Raw genomic sequence first — 20873 nt, 5'->3', positions numbered from 1 at the left:
CACTCTCACAGGCACCAAATGCACAGGTAGAACAATCACTGAGTTCTACAAATGCAGCTCATGTAAATTAGCATGTAATGATGTTCATATCAAATAATGGGTATCATGACTTCTAACTGCATTTGTGGTCGTGCTGAACAGTAGAGTGCATGTTAAGAAGGAACATGTTGCCATATGATCTTTTTATAATTATTATTTGTTGTAGGAACTGGTTTTCATTCTTTTATCTACTTATCTGTTAGTATTTTGGAAAGTTCTCTAGAATCTGGATTCTTAATACATGAAACAGTGCTGATTCATATGATGCAGACCTTGAAGTGTTATTTTCAATTTCAATGTGTTTTAGCTGGTGCACAGATTTAATATTTCATGTAAATATATCAAAATTTCCCTTATATTATCATCTTTAACAAATATTCTATCCAATTTCCTGTAGACTGTGAGACCGGTGAACTTTCAAAATTAATCTAGATTTTTTTGCTTTTAGTACAACGATGTATTGCTAAGCAATGAGTACAGAAAACTGTCATTAGGTGTTTTAATTCCTATGCAAGCATTACAGAGTACTCTTACACAAAGTAAGAGACCGACGATGTCTCCAGATGATATAGTCTTCCAGAACCTTCTCCTATGTGGCCCACATTTGACCGGAACATCATTATTTGATGCCTGGCTCTATCTGCAGTGCAGTTACCTAATGTATATCCAACTTGTTCAATTTAACCCAACAGACCCATCCTAAGTGATCCTTCCTATTCCCAGACTTTGACAAACTTTTTTTATGACATAGTTTTACAGACAATTCTACTTCGGGATTCCCATGAAGTTCTGCACAACTTTGCCTTTCATATACTTCTGTAACATTAACACTTCTCTTTCTTGTAGGCACTTACGTTCAACATGCTTTCATAAACCCCAGGATTTTGCATATATACATCATGTTTCCAGCACCTCATTCTGAAACTATGTTTAAAACATCCTAAATTATGATCTGGCACTGTGGGTTAAACTACTGCCTTGGCATCAGCACCACACTTGGGTGCCAGTTTGTGTCCTGGCTGCTCTACTTTCCATCCAGCTCCGTAACAACGGCCTGGGAAAAGCAACAGAAGATGGCCCAAGTAGTTGGGCTCCTGATACTCATGTCAGAGATCAAAAGAAACCCCTGGCTTCAGACTGGCCCAATTCCTAACACTTAGGCCATTAAAGAGTGAATCAGTGGATGAGAAATACTGCTTTTTCTTATTTTCCCTACCTCTCTCTTTCAAATAAATTAAAAGAAAATCCTTTAAAAAAATGGCCTAAATGATTAGTTCCATCATGCAGGGCCTACAGAATTGTCCCATAAAAGAATAAACAAGAGGAAAAAAAGTAAAAAGGAAATTAACTTAAATAATTACATTTTACTTATTTTCATTTCAACCTGAAAAAATAAAATTTTCTCAATATTTAAGCAATCACTTCAAGATAAACGGATTCTAATGGTAGTTGCGAAAGGAACAGGTCATACCCTAAATTTTGTAATTTTGACCATTTAGCAACATAGAACAGCTTGCAGAAACAAAATTAACCTTTAGATATGAAGATACCTTTTCAAAGACATTCTTGCAATCTATTACTCAGCTAAATAATAAAAGGAATAAAGTGATTTGTTTGCATGCTTATGCATATGAACCACAATCAGTTATATGAAACAACTGTCTGAAGTTTGCATTAGCCTTCGTTCGGCAGACTAAGTGCTAACAGCCTGATTTTCAAATCTCTATGTGGCCAGGAAACATCATCCAGTCAGGAGGTTGCAAGATTCCCAGGTTATCACGGATGTATAACATCTTCTCCTGAAGTAGATCAAGAAGTTTGAGGACATTGCTCAGACTGCATTAAAAAATGCAGAAGATAATGAAGTTTAATCAAATTGCAATGATTGCACTCATTCATAATGTGCTAAACGCTCACTTGCTGTTTGTTCCAGATTGCTAGCTTCGGAGGCAGAAATCCTCACCATGGGCAAGCAGCTGAGATAAAGAAGATAAGTGACTTTCCCAGGACCAGACTGTGGAATAATCCTTTCCCAAAGTGAGTCAGGTCTGGCTTCTACCCCAGTTCTTCGTGCATCTGCTCAACTGAAGATCTACTTCATTGAGCACTGAAAACTCCCACTGACTTGTCACTATTTAAAGTTCATGCTGATAATGCCATATTACACAATCTTGTGTAGTTGTACAGAAATATGGTGAAAAGTTACAATGTAGAGTGAATAAAAGCAGAATAACAGTGCATTGTATGCTCCCAACAATATAAAATTGTTAGAAAAGGGTCAAACACATAAATTGTTTTTAGAATAAAAGCTGATACTTTTTGGTGCTCTGCTTTGAAGAGAAGCTTGTACTTAATCGTTAAGTTTTCCTTTAATATTCATGTTGGTCACACAGCTTATTTTGCTGTTAATTCCTTGGTGATTCCAGTGAAATACTGTTCAAACATAAAGATGCTTCCTTTGTTACAAATCCAGTTTCCTTTCCAGTGACTTCTTTAAGCTTCATTATTCCCAGAGCAGAACAGACATCAACAAACCAAGACTTGAAAGTCAATACTCCTTAGCTGTGTGAAAGCCCTTCATGTTAAACTCATTTCCATCTTCTTCCTGAACTTCCTTCCAAGGTTCCTGTGACACACGGCTGTTCTGTCCAGGAGAACACCAGACTTCACCTCATTTTCACACCACTTCAGAGATTACTTTTCACTTCTGAGTTTACTTTTCACTCCCTGAAATACATCTCAGTTTTCATATGCTTCCCTCTCAGAAGGCAGAAAATGTTCTCTCCTTTCTAAAGTTCAATACTTTACTGTCTTTTTATAAGGGTCTTTACAATTTCCCAGTTTATAGAGAAGCTAATTATTAAGTAGGGTTTTTTTTTAAATATTGTGAGCTATTTAAAGGTAGGTTTCACGCATGATGATTTTTTATATTTTTCATGGTTCCCACTACAATATCCAGAAAATACCATTTAGCTTAGGAATTATAAACACTGTTTCTGGAGTCTAAAAAGGGACCTTCACAAGCTGCACCGGCATAGTTACACACGGAAACAGAGTCTAATTTTTTATGCTAAGATGCAACCTTTATTCTGAGAAAAATAATGTTTTATTGAAAATTCATTCTCAAAGAAATCCATTAATTCTGAGGTTAATATAAAGTGATCACTGTAGTTATGTTCATTTATATATATAAGTGCCAGATACTAGCCACATGGGCATTTCTTAAGAAAAGTAGTCACTACGCCCTCTACAAACTGAACAAACCACTAGTGTGTGTATATAAGTTTTTCACTATAATCCTGTACCCCCACATCCTATTGATACTAAAGCTGAACCTAGGAGGATTATTTTGCATTTAATATTATGCACAATTGAGAGGTCACACAAAATTTAAAAAAAAATCTGTTAAGACTGTGAAGTAAATGATAGATAAGGGAGATACTATATTACAACTGATGTTTCTTTATTGTCATAAAATATAATTGAAGTGGTAATTTTAATCATTTTAAGTATATAATTTAGTGACATTAACTATAATCACAATATGTGCAACTTTCATTTCTACTCAGTGCAACTATCATTTCTACTTAGTTCTACAACTTCTTCATGATCACAAACTGAAACTCCATCCCCCTTGTACAGGAAGTTCCATTTCCACCTCCTGCCAGCCTCTTACAACCACCACTTCATTTCTGATTTGAGGTATCTCATTTAAGTGGAATTATACAATATTTACTGCTATGTGTCTCGTACTCATATACTCAGCACAGTATCTCCAGACTTCATGCAATGTAGAATATGCATCAGGATTTCCTTGCTTTTCACGTCTACCTAACATACCACTGAATGTACGTATCACATTTTTATCCATTCACTGATCAACAGACACTCAGGCTGCTTTCACCTTCCAGTTTTTGTGAAATTTGCTCGTTATGAACATGACGTGCGCACATAAATACCATTTGTAAACTCTGGTGTTAGTTATTTTTGATAAATATACGAAAATGAAGTTGCTGAATCGATTAGTAATTCTGATTTTTTTTTTTTTTTTGAGGAATTACTTGACTGTTCTCTACCGAAGCTGAAACAGCTTTTAAGTTCCCACCAGCAATGCACAAAGAGTTCCATTTTCTCCACAGCCTTGAAAACACTTGCAGGTTTCCTCACTTTGATAATAGCCATCCTCTAGGTGAGAAATAGCATTTCATTGTGGCTTTGATTTACACTTGCCTTGATTAGCAATGATGACTGTCATGTGCTGACAGGTAATCTGTAAATTTTTGAAGAAATATCTATTTGACGTTTTGGCCATTTAACAGTCTTCTTTGGTTTTTTAGGGTCTTTTGTGGATGAGTTATAATTGCAGGAATTCCTGACATATCATAAATATAAATCATCTCTAACAAAATAGATGACTTGTACATATATTCTCTCATTCTATAGGTTACCTTTCACTTGACAGTGCTGTTTAATGTAAATAAGTATTTAATTTTGATCATGCCCTTTTAATTTTTTCCTTTGTTTCCTATGTTTTTTTAGGGTCATTTCCAAGAAATTGTCATTTGACATAACAGCAAAGTTTTACATTTTGATCAAGTCTTTTTTTTAAATTTTGTTTTATGACACAGTTTCATAGGCTCTGGGATCCCCTCAACCCCTCAGCTCTCTGCCAATAAGGGAAATCCAAATTAAGACATCAATGAGGTACCACCTAACACCAGTAAGAATGGCTCACATACAAAAAAACACCAACAACACTTGCTGGCGAGGATGCGGGGAAAAGGGAACCCTACTCCACTGTTGGTAGGGCTGATGGTTGGTACAGCCTCTATGGAAATCAGTATGGAGAACACTCAAACAACTGCAAATCTGCATACCATATGATCCAGCAATAACACTTCTAGGAACATATACAAAACACCTGTTACACCAGAAACCAACATGCACCCCTATGTTCATGGCAGCACAATCAACAATTGCAAAAACTTGGAAGCAACTGAAATGCTCATCAACAGAAGATTGGATAAGAGAGCTTTGGTTCATATACTCCATGGAATACTACTCAGCTATAAAAAAAAAAAAAAAAAAGAAATGCATTTCTTCATGGCCAAATGGGCCCAATTGGAAACCATTATGCTAAGAGAAATGAGCCAATCCCAAAAGGTTAGATACCGCATGTTTGCCTTAATTTAAGATGAAATGATATCAATCTGAAAAATAGTACATGTAAATTCTAATATTATTACAACCTCAAACAGCCTGTATCATATGCAATAAGATATTGTGATTGAATCAATGAACCAACAATTAATGAGAGACAGACTGACCAAGTCTTTTTAATCCTCTCTTTTATTTCTTGTTTTTTATTTTTACAGTGGGCTTCCCCAAAACATCACTGCTAACTTCAATTTCATGAAGCTTTTTCAGTATGTTTTCTTCTAACAGTTTTATGATTTTGGATCTTATGCTGACACAATTGGGTTCATTTTGAGTTAGTTCCCCTCCTCCCCAATTATGGTATCAGGCATGGCTATCAACACTTTGTTGCCAAGGCAGTTTAACTAACACACAAAAATATCTCAAACACAAGTCCTGCCTGCCCAGGTAGAGGACAAGGGCTGTGTTTCCACATAGAAGAGAATGCCAGGTGGTAGTTAGGAAATTGAGGACTGGGGGTCAACAAAAATAGAGAGGTGTTGGTTTTGCCCTGTGACAGTTTCATGCCTTTATCTGATGTGATACTTACCCTTTGTAGGCCTTCATCTCTGCATGTATTCAATGACAGAAACAATCTAGTGTGGCTCACTGAATTGGTACATGATGGTGCTGCAAGTGATTGCTCCTGGTCCACAGTAAATGTCAAGAAGGTTAAACTAGCAGGTAGCTCTTTTCCGCATAACACGATTAACACTCTTTTTGCAGATCCAATAATTGAAACTGCACTTACCCTATCTCCAGGCCGGACCATAGGTTCTTGCTTTGTACCTAATTTATGCAGAATGTTGTAAGCAACCTTCATACTTCTTGTCCATAGTTTACCTATCAACACAAATTATAAACAGAAGTAACTATTACATATACGCTTTTTTAGTATTGTACACATGCACATATTAAGCTATACGAACAGTATTACTTTTCTAAATGAAAGTCTAGTATGTTTCCATTTTGCCTCTCGTATATGTGGTCGGCGAGTAACTAAATGGGCAAAGACAAGAAAAAGGAGAGCAGATGAGCAAGAGTGGAACCTGGAAATACAAAGAAAGCAGTATTTTAAAGGAGAGAGGGAGCGAAGGGGAAAACATGCCCACGTGTAGCTTATCTCCTGCTCTGTGACTGAGGGAGCTGCTGGCAAATTGCTGTCAAGGGTTTGTATTGGTGCAGCTAATGTCACAGAAAATGGGGAACAAAATTCTCCCTTGGTAGACAAAGTTCACCCAAAGTCTTCGTATTTTAAACTTTCAATTTATTCTCAGTCCCTGGAGTTGAGATGGGAAAATAAGTACCCAGAACTCCGATTCTTAAAAATCACAGTGACCTCAACACTTGAATGAGGTTTCAACACAAAGCAAACTTCTCCTTACTGTGTGGAGTACACAGAAACAAAGTCTTAGGAAATATTAACAATCACAGGAACTCCAGGAAAGATTTCCAGGGAGTGAAGGACTGTAGTGCCCACTGTAATAATGCCACTGCCATCATCTCATATTGGACCCAGGGACTTACTCCCCTTACTCACAGGGCCTAACTTGTGTCAATGGAATGAACAAAGAGACCACAAAACCGGTCTTCACATGGTCATTCAGAAGTCTGATACCTTTTCCTTCCCCAAGTGCCAAGTTTCTCAACCACAATGTGTTAAGGCTTTAGGACAGGCATGTTTGAATTCTGGCAACGACAATAGCAAATAATTTGAATTGGTTAAATTTTTTGGACTGTAGAAAATATCACCACAAAGCAAGACTGAAAGCTCCATGTTCCTGGCTTTGGACCAGCCCAGCTCCAGCCATTGCAGCTATTTGGAGAGTGGATCAGCAGGTGAAGATCTTGGTTTCTCCTTTCTCTCTGTAAATCTGCCTTTCAAATAAAAATACACTTTTTAAAAAGGCAAACCCCCCCTTTTTTTTTGGACTGTAAAAAATATAACCACAAAGCAGGACTGAAAATAAAATGCTTTAGAAAAAGTGAGTGGATCTGAAGAATGTGCATGTTTCAAATTCATGTCTAGTTCCACTGCCAGACTTTTCTTTATTATCATCCTGATGGGGAAAAATGACTTCAACATCTAAGATACGGGCCCGGCGCAGTGGCCTAGTTATTGAAGTTCTTGCCTTGAATGCACCGGGATCACATATGGGCACAGGTTCTAATCCCGGCAGCCCCGCTTTCCTTCCAGCTCCCTGCTTGTGGCCTGGGAAAGCAGTCGAGTACAGCCCAAAGCCTTGGGACCCTGTACCACATGGGAGACCTAGAGGAAGCTCCTGGCTCCTGGCTTTGGATTGGCACAGCATCAGCCGTTGCGGTCGCTTGGAGAGTGAACCATAAGACAAAAGATCTTCCTTTCTGTCTCTCCTTCTCTTTGTATATCTGACTTTGCAATGAAAATTAATAAATCTTTAAAATTAAGGATAAACTTGTGAGCACATAAGGGATTTTTATCATCCAGGACCAGAGAGCTTAGCTCCTGAAGGCTTTTCACAAATAGTGAGGTGCTAGAAGTTGTAGGTGAAGAGCAACACAAGCTACTTTCAGTATTAATGTATCACCTCATAGTTTTTCCTATTTTCAACAAAATATTTCAGAGATTTTTTTAAAGAATATATTTTGAATTAAAAAGAAAATCCTGAATGGGTTGTATTTCATAATGGGTTCACAGCCACCCTTGTTAGTGTTATTAATATTTATCCATCATATGATTCATCAACTTCTTCCCCCTTTAGTAGCTAGAAAGCAGAAAATATCAGATCTCTGCTCTAGGCTATATGTCAATTCGTGGATTATAACATACTTCTAAAAAGTGCTTCTTTGTTTTATTAACATTACATACAAGTTATAAAATATGGAACAAAATTACTGTATGCCTTTCAGTGTATTGCCAAGATCTTAATTTTATGCATATCCTCTCTCGTTCCTTAACCCCTTATTCTCAATATTGTAACCCTCAAGTCATATTGCTTAGTCATCTGATATTTTATTTGCAACTTTCTTTCGCCCTATGGGCTTTGTTTTAGAATTGTCATTAGCCCATTAGAAATAACTTGAGTGATATTTTCTCAAAGAAAACATTGTTTTTAATCTTCAGATTCATTAATGTATAGGGGATTACTGCAGTCGAACAATTACAAAAAAAATGTGTTGTAATTGAAAAACCCAGTGTGCAGTAAATGTAAAAGCTAATTAAAATCCGCACCTCTGTAGCTTGTAAAGTTTCAACTTTGTTCTCATCAGGATCCTAACAAATTCATAAAAAGGCAGTTCCCAATAGAACATTTGAAAAGTGCAAAGCCAACTTTTGGCAAAGTGTTGGAAACATACCTACGTACACTTTGGAGACCAAACTGCTGATGCAAACCAGAGTAGACACAGCAATTCTCAACTGACTTATAAATGAGACAGGAACGTGTGGGAATTGCCATTCTGTTCCTTCGGGTTTGAGTGGGGAGGAGGCAGCTGTACAGAGGGCACAGCTGCTGAGGAGAGAAGTGGGCCATCCACTCAGGGAGGGCCATGGAGAGGAGGGCCATGGGATGTTCACTTGCTTAGAACAGGCAAGTGAGGTTCTGAAATGCATTAGCAGTAATGTAAGAAGGTTACAGAAAGAGGACCCAGTTCTCAAGCCCCCAAATTCCTTGGAAACTTCTGGAATAAAAACAAAATCATAAATTTTGAAGAAAAAGAGAAAGAGGTGGACCTGAACATTTGCTTAATACAGGAAGCACACTGGGACAAGGCAGCATGAGTCACGGATATCTCCCTAAAACCACAAGGGGAAACAGAAAATGCAATTGAAAAGCTTCTGCCAGCTAAGACACTATAAAAGGAAATAAACTACAGGCATTTTAAAAAATTAATTTATGAATTTCCATGCATACTATTTAGTCTGCCTTCTATTTCTACTGGTAAGCGGAAAACGCAATTAAAAGATCTTTCCTATATTTATTCACAACTTTGATTTGTCATTTGTATTCCCTATTAAAGATCCTAAATTTCTCAGCTGGGATTTTGCTATTCCGGAGCTTGGCAGGAAGTTCACTCCTAGGTTGAAAGGAAAATACAAGACTTTAAATATAGTCCTTCAAGCAGACTAAATTATTCAATATTAACACAATTCTCATTCAATAAGCTTCTTCCTAAATCTTCTCAGGAACATTCAATCATTGGCTCTACACAGATAACACTTTCCCATAAGGTTCACTGTATCATTCAATACTTTTATGTCCTTTAAATTATAATCCTGCATTTAGAAACACACTGCTTTTGTATTTTTTAAATATATTTTTATTTTGAATCTTGAATTGTGTGGTACAATTTTGTGTAGGGTGGGATTCCCCCCCGCCCAAACTCACACCCTCCCCATCAGATTTTTCCCATTTTGTTACAATAGTGTAGTCCCTCATAAGGAATCATAATTTTATTAGTCTCTTATTTAATGTACCCTGGCATTGTTGGTACAATGTCAGACAGCCCAATATCCCATTGTCTACACATGTCCAACAGTTTCATTGGGATTCCATCTTTTGTCTGGAAGCAGGGATGCATGTTCCATTATACCCCCACATCTGTACATTTTGTATGTTTAACAAGGAAAACCCATGATTGACTCATATTTGACTAAGATGAAAGCACAGTGGGATACGGGAGATTTAGAAGCAGGAGCTGCAATATGTTGGTTGTAGGCATGCAGCTTTGATGAATCTGATTTTTTACCTGTAACATTCAGTCTGTATCTAACAACCTATATTCATCTTAATCTTGTAAGAAAAGAAGACAGTGGGCCCAGCAGTATGGCCTAGCAGCTAAAGTCCTCGCCTTGAACGCACCGGGATCCCATTGTCTACACATGTCCAACAGTTTCATTGGGATTCCATCTTTTGTCTGGAAGCAGGGATGCATGTTCCATTATACCCCCACATCTGTACATTTTGTATGTTTAACAAGGAAAACCCATGATTGACTCATATTTGACTAAGATGAAAGCACAGTGGGATACGGGAGATTTAGAAGCAGGAGCTGCAATATGTTGGTTGTAGGCATGCAGCTTTGATGAATCTGATTTTTTACCTGTAACATTCAGTCTGTATCTAACAACCTATATTCATCTTAATCTTGTAAGAAAAGAAGACAGTGGGCCCAGCAGTATGGCCTAGCAGCTAAAGTCCTCGCCTTGAACGCACCGGGATCCCATATTGGTGCCGGTCCTAATTCTGGCAGCTCCACTTCCCATCCAGCTCCCTGCTTGGGGCCTGCTAAAGCAGTCGAGGATGGCCCAAAGCTTTGGAACCCTGCACCCGCGTGGGAGACCCAGAAGAGGTTCCTGGTTTCTGGCTTCGGATTGGCACAGCATCAGCCATTGTGATCACTTGGGGAGTGAATCATCAGACGGAAGATCTTCCTCTCTGTCTCTCCTCCTCTTTGTATATCTGACTTTGCAATGAAAATAAATAAATCTTAAAAAAAAAGAAAAGAAGACAGCACTACTCTTCTCAACATTTCATCAGTACACAAGTGCTATACATGATTTCAAGCCATTCGTGAAACTTTTATTCCTTTTTGACTTCCTAAGCTTTAGTATTATACTAATGCATGGTGCAAGAATGTTCACTGGTTTTCAGAATGAATGCATGTGCTCTTGCACACACGTAAGTTGACCCTACAATTTTCCCACACATAGGCAGGTAAGCCTTAGAATGAGAAGCCGTCAAGAAGCAGTGACTACAAGCCGCTGTTCTAGCAACTTGTTCTTCTCCTTGATGGCCTGTGTAGAAACCAACTGCTTCACCTTTGTTATCAGGAGAGAGGGAGACACACACTACCCCTGTGGAAAGTTAAAAAAAGGTCTTTCATATACACAGAGAGATAGTATGAGTCATTCCAGTCTTCAATTATTAAGCTAGTTTTGTTTTTCCAAAGCTCAAGCAGACAGTGTTGAAAATAACCCAACAATTTTCTTTTTCACAATCTTTTTTCCTTGGAACCAAGAGAAAAGCATTTTTAGTACTGCTCCTAGATGTTAGGTATTCTTTTTTTTTTTTTTAAACCTTGGAGATCTCCGAATGTATTATTTACTCATCCGAGAGACACAGACAGTCAAAGACACCCTCCATCTACTGGTTTACACCCTAAATATCTCCAACAGGAGAGGCTGGGCAAGAGCCTAAGGTCAGGAAATGGAAGCTCAGTACATCTCTTCCACCTGGGTGGCCCCTGACACCCCGTGACTTGAGCTGCCACTTGCTACCTTCCAGAGTACATGATGCCTGGCAGCTGGAACCAGAAACACAGCTGGATCTCAAACCCAGGAAGATGGATGTGAGCATCCCAGGCTGCGTTTTAACCATTAGGCCAGATGTGATCCTTTGAGACTTCAATTTAGGATGGTGGCCTGTACTAGAGTTATCACCCAAGCTACTGTCAAAGTATCCATACATGCATTCCTTAACTACCAATTCTTATGCAAAGCAAAGATTTCAAAGTATGCCACATAAATTCATGAAGTGAAATCTAACATTGCATCAGAGGTTTATTAAACACTTTTTATTTTAACTAAAAAAAACTGACACATAACTTTTCATTCTGAAAACAAATAGCTTCCCCTCTAGATTCCACTTATTTCTGTACCATAGGCAGTACAGACATAAGTCAACTATCTTATGAGATGCAGTTCTTTGACGCAGACACTAACAATTACATACAGAAATAAACCAAAGAGAAGGGAGTGGGCCTCATGGGATTACCGTAAGTGAGGATGTACAGGGGCTTCCCGTTTGTGTCCATGGTGGTCAAGCAGGGGGCCTTTGGCGAGATGGTTCCCCATCGCTGCAGTGCAGCTTCTAAAGATGGTGGCCAGTTGGTGACCACTCCCAGCTGCTCCCCACGCATGGCCAGCATCTGGGCTCCCTCTGGCTTTGGTTGGTTTGGATCTGGTTGTTGAACTGAATACATTCAAATACAAAAGGTTTTCAAGAAGATTACATCCATAATGGCATGCTTACTGTCTTAGGCTCTATAAAGAAGCTAGATTTATACTTAACGTACAAATTTATTAGTTGACAGAAATCACATTTTTCCCCTGAGAAACAATGTTATGATCTACTGATTGGCCCCAAGGAAGTAAGGAAAATGCTTAATTCTTAGAATTTCCAAGGCAATACAGGAATGTAGATATTACAAAGACCCAAGCACATTTGCAAACTGACAGCAAGTATAAAACTCACACTGTGCCATGCCTAAAGTCTAGGATATACATAACCATGTTTAAAATGGAAATTCCCAGCATACATTAGTAATTACAAATCTACAGTGCTGGAATTCTGATAAATGATATTTGCCCTGAAATAGTGAGATGTAAGTTTTAAATGGGTAACGACTACCTCAATAAGAGTACAGAAAAAATTTGCTTTAAGTAAAACAAAAAAGACTATACCATAATAAGATACAATCTTTCTAGTTCTTTAGATAAGTGAGAAACTGTTCCTCTCCCTTCTGGAGAAGATTTTTATTTTAATACTTCATAATCGACAAATTTCACCTGCTGGATATAACATCCACAATGTTTTAGTTGAGGTTTAATAAGTCAGAAAATAAGGAGTTAGAGTTTGCTGTAACAGGCAATCGTTTTGTTTGGATTTTATGTTGTCTGCTCGCATGCATCCAGGGGGTTAAAATATCAGCTGCAATTGTGAAGAGTTTATACTGTTTGCATGAAAAAGTTCATGTGCACCCAGGAGTTAAGACACCAGATGCATTTGTGAAGGTTGGAGGGACAGGAGAACAGACCTGATCTGTCACATTCACTTTTCATGTTTCTCTCTCTCCAAGCTCATACTGAATGAAGCAATGGGAGCTTAGGTTTAGCATAGCTTACTTGCATTTCTATTATCTTCCAGAGTCTTTCAAAACAGACCTGGCTCATAGAACCTACCCATGCTCTACCAAGAGTCACAGTAAATTTCAGAGTTTTATCCAACTGCACCAGTGCTTGGTACATCATTAACACAGCCATGTAGGCACAGCACTTACACTCTCATTTAGATTTATGTCATAAAGTGAATGCCAAGGTTGTTGCTCTTAAGAAAAAAAAACACATACACATGCACACAGACAAAAATAACCAAAATGTGGAAATAATGAAGAAAAAAATCTTACTATTGTTTATGGGACCATTGGTGGAACAGGTGGAAAAGGGTTTGGTTTTGTTTTCTGTTACCTTCTAACAATTCTTCAAAGTCATCCACAAAGAATTCTCGTAAAGGTGGTCGTTTAGGTCGTTTGAGGGTATTAACAAGCTGCTGGATTTTTGCAGATACTCGGCTACTTACTGGTACTCCTGAAAAACAGAAACCACAGGGTGGATGGACCGACCATCAGTCAGAAGAAGCAACTGCTAAGAAATGGCCCCAAATGAGATTTCTTGGCTGCATCTCCAGCGCTGTCAGCTACAAAATGGGCCCAAGATGAAGGCTTCAAACACGAAGAACATCCACTGGTAGGCAGGCAAACAACCCGTGTAAAGCTGCTGCCCACTAAGCAATGGAGGGAGAACCATGCCTTCCCACAGCAGGGGATATGGTTCTCTTTCACCATTTTAGGAGATGCACCGTCTCCCGCTGATGTCAGGGAAAGCCTCAAGGTCACACATGAGCCTGAGCAACCTCTAACATCTTACAAACTTGACATTTCCAAAGGGCAATCCCCTCAGAAACAGGGTCTCAGGCTTCCCTTCAAGCAGGCCAGGTAGCTGAGAGTGCAGTCAGTCCTTCCCTGAGTCTGTTTCTTGTAAGACTTCCAGTGCTCCACCCCATAGAGGCAAAATGGATGTCCTGCTGGTGATTCACACTCAGGAGTTATATGGTGTCTGGGTTACAACTCACTATTGGACAGTCAGGGCTGCCTGAGCCATCCAAGGAAGCAGGGCCTCAGACTGTACAATCAGCGCATCATAGCCCTTCCTCTCTCAGAAAGATAAAGGCCTTTCTATGTGTCCTTGAAACCCATTTAGGCAATGGAATTCTGCAAAGTCTAGAGATGCAAATTTCTGTGCAATAACACTAACACATGTATTACTTAAATGTACTGATAAAAAATCCCATTTATAATATACTTATTATAACAGATAAAGGGGCATCACTTAAGAAAAATCCCAACTAAAAAATATGGTAATTGGGTGACTCACCAACTTTATTTCACCCATTTTTTTTTCACCAAAAAGGCATCTTTATTTTATTGGCAGATTCTATTTTAGCTTTTGGATCTAAATTAGGATATGGATTTAAGCAAAGTAGAACAAAGCATCAAGTTCATGTTCAAGTTCTGCTGCTTTGTGTTGGGTAACAGAAATGGCTGGTGTGACAGAACATATCAAGGTTAAATAGGTGGAGAGTAAAGCAGAACTCCTCCACCAATATATTTCTGTCAAATAACTGATACTTTTTTTTCCCAGTACAGACTTTAAAAAGCCCTTTCTTTAAGTTGAAGACACTGGTTTGGATTTATCTATTATTCTCTTTTACATCTAATTCCATCTTGCCTTACCAGTAGCTGTTTATGGTCTTGACATTTGTTCTCTAATTTCTTAATTACTGAATCACATTATTCATTCATCATCCAGAACATCAGTGCCTTAATGATTTTTTTCTCTTTTCATGACTAAATTTCTGGAATATTTTTAATGTTTCTTTTTAATGAGTAACTCTTGGTCAACTTGAACAAAATCTGCATATCTTGTACTTAGGCCACCATCTTCTATGGGAGTTCACAGAAAATCTAATAAATCAAACTCAATGAATGGATTATCTATCTGGAAGAAACACGTCTAGACATGAGCATAGAAAGGCAAAGGAGGGAAAAAACAAACAAAAAAAAGCAACCCTTTCAGGCATACCGTCTCCGGTCTCCATGAGCTCAGCGTTGCCATACTTTGGTGCTGTCCGGGATGTAGTTGAGCCCTGTGGCCTTTCTACTTGTATGGAGTGTTCTGAGGTGTAAGTTGTTACATCGGGAGGTGCAGAATGATTTTCTGTAAAGAAGAACAGGATGAGGTTTCCTGAGGTGGCTATGTAAAGGACAAGGCTCAACAATGACAGAACCCAGGTAGGGCCCTTACAAACAGATCATCATTTCTCTTACACACCATCAAAGAGTGAGATTACTCTGAACCAGTGTGCCACAAAACTTAGGACAAAGATAATCTTCGAGATAATTTATGGTGTAAATAGAACAAAGTAAAATGTAACATACAGTTACAAAACAGGACATCACGATAGCATTTGAACTAAGACCATGTTCTGAAACAGTCAGAGGACAAGAGTAAATCTTCTCATCTACTTCAGCCAGGGAAGTTAAATGTTCCACTTTGGAGCCAGATAACCTGAGATTTCAAAGGCGGTTCTACAAACTCTGAGAGATCTTACAAAGTATCTTAGCCACTCTTTTGCCTCAGTTTTCTCAACCATCAAATAAGGACAATCATTGCTGCAACTGTGTTTGGTTTCAGATAGAAATGTGTGCACTGGACAATTCAAATTATTTAGGACCTTGTGAGGGTACAGGAATAACTGTGAAATATAAGCTGTATGTATTCACTTGGGAGTTGCCAGTAAATTTTAGCAAGTGGATAAATCAAAAAATATGGAATTCAGGATTAGTGTGGATCAAGATGTTTCAAGAAGTAAGCATATTTAATCCCACATGGGCATGACTGAGGAGCGAAGGATTGATTCAATTTCCTGGGTACATTTCCAATGTGGCAATCTGGTCATCGGTTCATCCTGATTTTCCTGGACTGCCCACCATGAGCCCTAGGTCCCACGTTCACTGACCTGGGAGGCAGGCGGCAATGTGGTTAGGTATGAGACCTAGAAGATCACACAGTCTGTACACTCGGGGCTCTGGGCCCACTGTTCCCACCTGAGTCACCATAACCAAACTTCTAGACTCCAGTTTCCTTTTCTGTAACACGGACACAGTCATACCTAGCCTCAGAAGTTTATGGTGGGAATTAAATCAGCAAATATACATAGGCACTCAGACTCTTTTATCATTAGGCACACAAATACTTGCTGGGTGAAGATATTCTAAATGCTAGCATTCTGTGAGATGAGCATGGCAAAGGGCAGCATCCCCGTAACAAGCAAAGTCTGGATGTTGCAATGCTTTTGTGGAGTCTATCAAGTGGCAAGGTGGCGATAGCCCTCTAAATAGTGGTTAAGCAACAAGGCAAGTTTCCTACTTCCCATTTACCCTTCTTAAAGCACTTGCCCTATGAAGAACTGAACTGTGAACACCAAGATTTGTAGGTTGTAGTCCCAGGCCTGAGTTTGACTATATTTAAAGATAGGGTCTTTGAAGCAGGTAATTAAAGGAACACAGGCTTTTTACAGTGAGTTGTAATCCATTATGACTGAGCTCTCACAGGTGATGGAAATGAAGAGACAGCCTCACAGAGGGTGGGCCATAGGAAGACACAGGAAGAAGGCAGCCACCTCCCAGTTTCCAGAACAGTGAGACAATCAACTTATGTGTGTAACCCATCCAGCGTGTGGTGTGTGGTTAGGCCAGCCTTAGCAAACAAACACACTCTTTAGGCTGTTGCTTGGGTCTTAGCCAATGGAAGAAGCAAGCCCCAGTGTCATGGGTTGGGTAGGGGAATCTGACCCATGAGTGTCGTCAGGAATGAAGGCACGTACAGGCAGGATGCATGACCACACAGATATGGCCAGCAGAAGAAGGAAGAAAGGGAATATTTCACATGACCTCTTTGCCATTTCAGACCCTGTCTTTATCCTCTGCATCACACTCCACCTGTACCTTTGCCAAATGAGGAGGTTTCAGAATCATATTTTCTGAAACTCCATCTCTTCAGGGCTAACCCTTTCAAATGAAAATACAATAGATGAGATGAGAAAACGCTACCTCAAATGATGGCAGCTACTTCAAACAATGGCAGATAAAAGGTGAGCTCACTGCATTTTGATACCTTTCAGTTGGGGATGGCCAACTAATCTTTGTGTTGAGTGGTGTTCCTACTTTGATGGCTGGAAAAATAATAATTCTGACACATCTAGGTGATTAAAATATAGGATCAGTGACAGCTGGGTGGCTTCAAGGTGTTTCCTAGATTTATTGATGTCAGCTCTGTTCCCTCTCCTTTTTAGACTCCTTGCATGTGCTATTATGACTGCAGGATCATCAGCTCGGCAACTGGCTTCTACCAGGAAGCCAGAGAGATCCTGCAGCTGTGCTGATTGATGCAAGCTGTCCTAGTCTACTCTGACAGAGATCAAGACTCTCAGGATCCAGGCAGTTGACTTAACCAATGGGGAGTACGTGGGGAAGAATTTTATACAAAATTGACACTCAAGAAACACTGTTGACAGATAAGGAACGGTGGACTTTGGGTCAAAATATAGATTCAAGGTCTGAAATGTTCATTAATTACAGGCATGAGGCCAAGAAGACTGCATGCCTCAGGAGCATTTTGAAGATTGAGGAGTCTTGCCCACAGGGGTACGCATCTTGTCAGCAAGACTGCCACCTGTTCCTTAGATGTCTTGGAAATTCCAGTAGAAAGAGAAAAATGACAGCCACCTTCTAAGCCACATGCCAGGGATCACTTCGAACTGTGAATTCCCACCCCGAGAGCTACTTGGAATGCTTTTACCTCTGCTTATCCAACAGTTTGTGAGCTTTCCGACAGGGCAGGCTCTTTCTTAGCTACCCTGGCATTCCTATTACTCTGAGCAGCTGGCATGGGCTTCTTGAACTTGAAATTCAAGACATGGATGATAGGAAGTTTGGACAGTGTACATTAAGTCATTTTAATGACAATATCATTAAGCTGTTATGACTCCGTCAGCTATGGGATACCAGCTCAATCACTGACATCCACTTTTGTCACTCACAGGTTTTTAAGTCTGTCACTCAAGGTCAACAGCCCATGTACCACTTGTCTCTTGGCTATGGCCAGTTTCAGGGTACTGATTAGACTACTGTGTTGAACTTGTTTGGGTGATTCTCTTCTTTCTTCAATGTAATTCCTTCCTAATTATCTACTGCTTATAACTATCTGCTAATTCTAACTTTCCACTGGGGACAGTTATAAGATGTCCTATTCAGACATTGACACAAAAGCATAGTCTATATCATCTTGGCTCAAAGAGTGAATGGATAAAAAATGAATACTTTACGATGTTGAGTTAAAATGCTTCTGCTCTTACTGCTAACTAAAGAACAGCATTCTTTCATTCTGGCCTTATACTTAGGAGTCCCCATGTGTCAAATGGTGACAGATCTCACTTATAGACTATGTTAAGTACTTCTCAGTCCTCAAATAACTTTAAATGAAGAGAAATAAAGAGTCTGGCTTTACTGTGTAGAAAGTAATGTGCTTGTGTTTCATGTACTGATAATGGATAATGAATAAAGCTCTCAGAAGAACTCAGCCTTTCAAACATTATGAACATCCAATTTCAGCTTCCTAAGGTTCTCTCAACTGCTGTTGCTCACTGATAGTGAGGAAGGAAATGGGTCTGCCTTGGAAGAGAGTGCCAATGAGAAAGGCCCCTCAGACCACCATGTCTGCCTGGCTGTTCCTATTTCCTGGAGGAGAACAGACTGCACCCTCCGTGAATGACATAAAACCAAGGAGAATGTGGAAGTAAAAGCAAGAGGACAGAATTTGTCCACTTGCCCAGAGCAGATGGCTCTGGTATGCTGAATGCAATGCTTCCCTCAAAGGTTTGACATTTAATACATGAGAAGTTACAAAACTGCCAAGGAACCCAGACCCAAGCCAGTCACCAGAATCACATAAGCACAAGCTGACCAGGCCTGGTTTATGGCAAACATAAGTTTCCCTGTCCCTTACACAACTGCATTAGACAGGCTTGGGATGAAAGCCGACTCATGGTGAAAGAAATCTAGAATGATGTGGGAAGGAAGGGGTCATTCCTCTGGAGGTAAGAACATCCAAGTGTGTGTTCAAAACTTAGGCAGATGCTGGAGACTGAGGTGGCTTGAGTGCTTACTGCACCATCTTTCCTTAGCCACAATTGGAAGACAAGATGTCCCTCCTCAGTTCCACTGGACTGTGGTACCTAATTCCACTGCCTGACACAGAACACAGCTGTAACTGGCATCTCAACAAAAGAAATGAACAATATGGATAAGGACTTATTGAGATATGTCTGGAATTTAAAAAAAAAAAAAACAGATCTCCAAATATCTTCCTCCTTTAGTAATCTTTCAGGAACAGAACAATACAGAGTTGAACATTACCTTTTGCTACAAATGGACTTTTTCACCGAGTGTGCATATCTGGGTGTAACATGGCAATCGTGATTCATGGTTGCTTTTCAAATTTGCAGACAGATCCCCTGTAGGGCCCTTGAGTTCCTAAATTCAAATATTTCTCTACCAAAGTTCTGCAAGTCAGGATTCAAGTTCACCAAGTCATGCCGCTTCTCAGATCCGGAACGGTTCTCCTCTCATCTATACCAAGGATTTCCACCATGCTGTTACAATGATTGTTAGGACAGAGCTTAGGAAGAACATCCTAATACCAACACAGAAATCTTTTACTTGAGACAACAAGCTTTTTGAATCCAGAGATTCAATGTCATGATGGAAGTTTCCAATTACCATGAAGCATGTACATATAAGTGAGTCTGTGATGTTGAGGTGATAGTGGGCCCTAGCATCTTTATTGTTTATGCAAAATTTGATGGGACTGTTGCCTGGGGAAGCAGCTCTTCTGTTTTGTAATAAGCATGGCCAGGTGGAGACAGTTCCAAGAAGAAGGGAAGAAGTGCCCTGACTTTTCTGCTCGACGTCGAGAGTGCTTTACTGTACTTGGGCAGTAAACTTAAGTTTTGTAAGTTTCGGTTTACTCCTCTGGAAAACACGATTACTATTCACTCCTTACTGTGGCTGAGAAAAGTCATAAATGATGTATTATCTCAATGTTGCAAGTGAATGGTAATTAACATGGCTATGACTGGTTTTGGTTCCCTTTATGCACAATGGTAGGGGGTGAGGTAATGGGGAAAGGTTTCTCTCTGCCTTCTTATCTTTTCTGGCCTGTCAAGAACCCTAAGAAAGCAATATGCAAAATTCATAACCATAAAACTACAGTAGATTGTTACTATTCTGAGTGAAATACATCCAAACATTGAACAAATGTATGTAAATGAATAGATGCATTGCTATTATGGACAATAAGGTCAAGGGAGGAGTCAACAAGCTCTCGCAAAATCAAGTACTGACCCGTTGCACAATGGAGTTCAGAGTGACTGAAGGATTCAGACAGTTTTGGGCCTCCAAAACATTGCTCTGACTTAGGATAAAATCCAAATAGGCACTATCAGTTTGGAAGGTGAAAACTCCCAGTATATTTCTGGAGAAAGGAGACAGAGACCAATCCTGTGCTTCAACAATACCCATGGGGCCATGAGCAATAGGACAGCATGAAAGGGGGAGAGATATGGAGCCAGAAGGGATTGCAAAAGTTCCAAGAAAGAAGAGTCTCAGGTGCAACTGTGGCCAGAGGCAGCCTGCCAGACAGTGTGGTTGCTAGATGTCAAGTCTTGGACACTGAGGGAACATGGGATCAAGAAGGAGTC

At 39.5% G+C, this 20873-nt stretch overlaps 1 protein-coding gene across 2 annotated transcripts in view; it reads right to left on the bottom strand.

The window, feature by feature from the left end:
- Nucleotides 1-20873, bottom strand: part of DIP2C (disco interacting protein 2 homolog C) — a 408787-nt gene that overhangs the window by 104353 nt on the left and 283561 nt on the right. For both annotated transcript variants that reach the window (XM_058669544.1, XM_058669545.1), the window contains 4 exons: nucleotides 15137-15271; nucleotides 13463-13582; nucleotides 11991-12188; nucleotides 5987-6078 (listed from right to left, as the gene is read on the bottom strand). In XM_058669544.1, coding sequence (XP_058525527.1) covers nucleotides 5987-6078; nucleotides 11991-12188; nucleotides 13463-13582; nucleotides 15137-15271 — 545 coding nt within the window. The remainder of the gene's footprint in view (nucleotides 1-5986; nucleotides 6079-11990; nucleotides 12189-13462; nucleotides 13583-15136; nucleotides 15272-20873) is intronic.

The sequence above is a fragment of the Ochotona princeps genome, chromosome 10, assembly GCF_030435755.1.
Source record: "Ochotona princeps isolate mOchPri1 chromosome 10, mOchPri1.hap1, whole genome shotgun sequence".
Lineage (NCBI taxonomy): Eukaryota > Metazoa > Chordata > Mammalia > Lagomorpha > Ochotonidae > Ochotona > Ochotona princeps.
The sequence above is the reverse complement of the archived record's forward strand: the minus strand, read 5'-3'. Positions and strand labels throughout refer to the sequence as shown.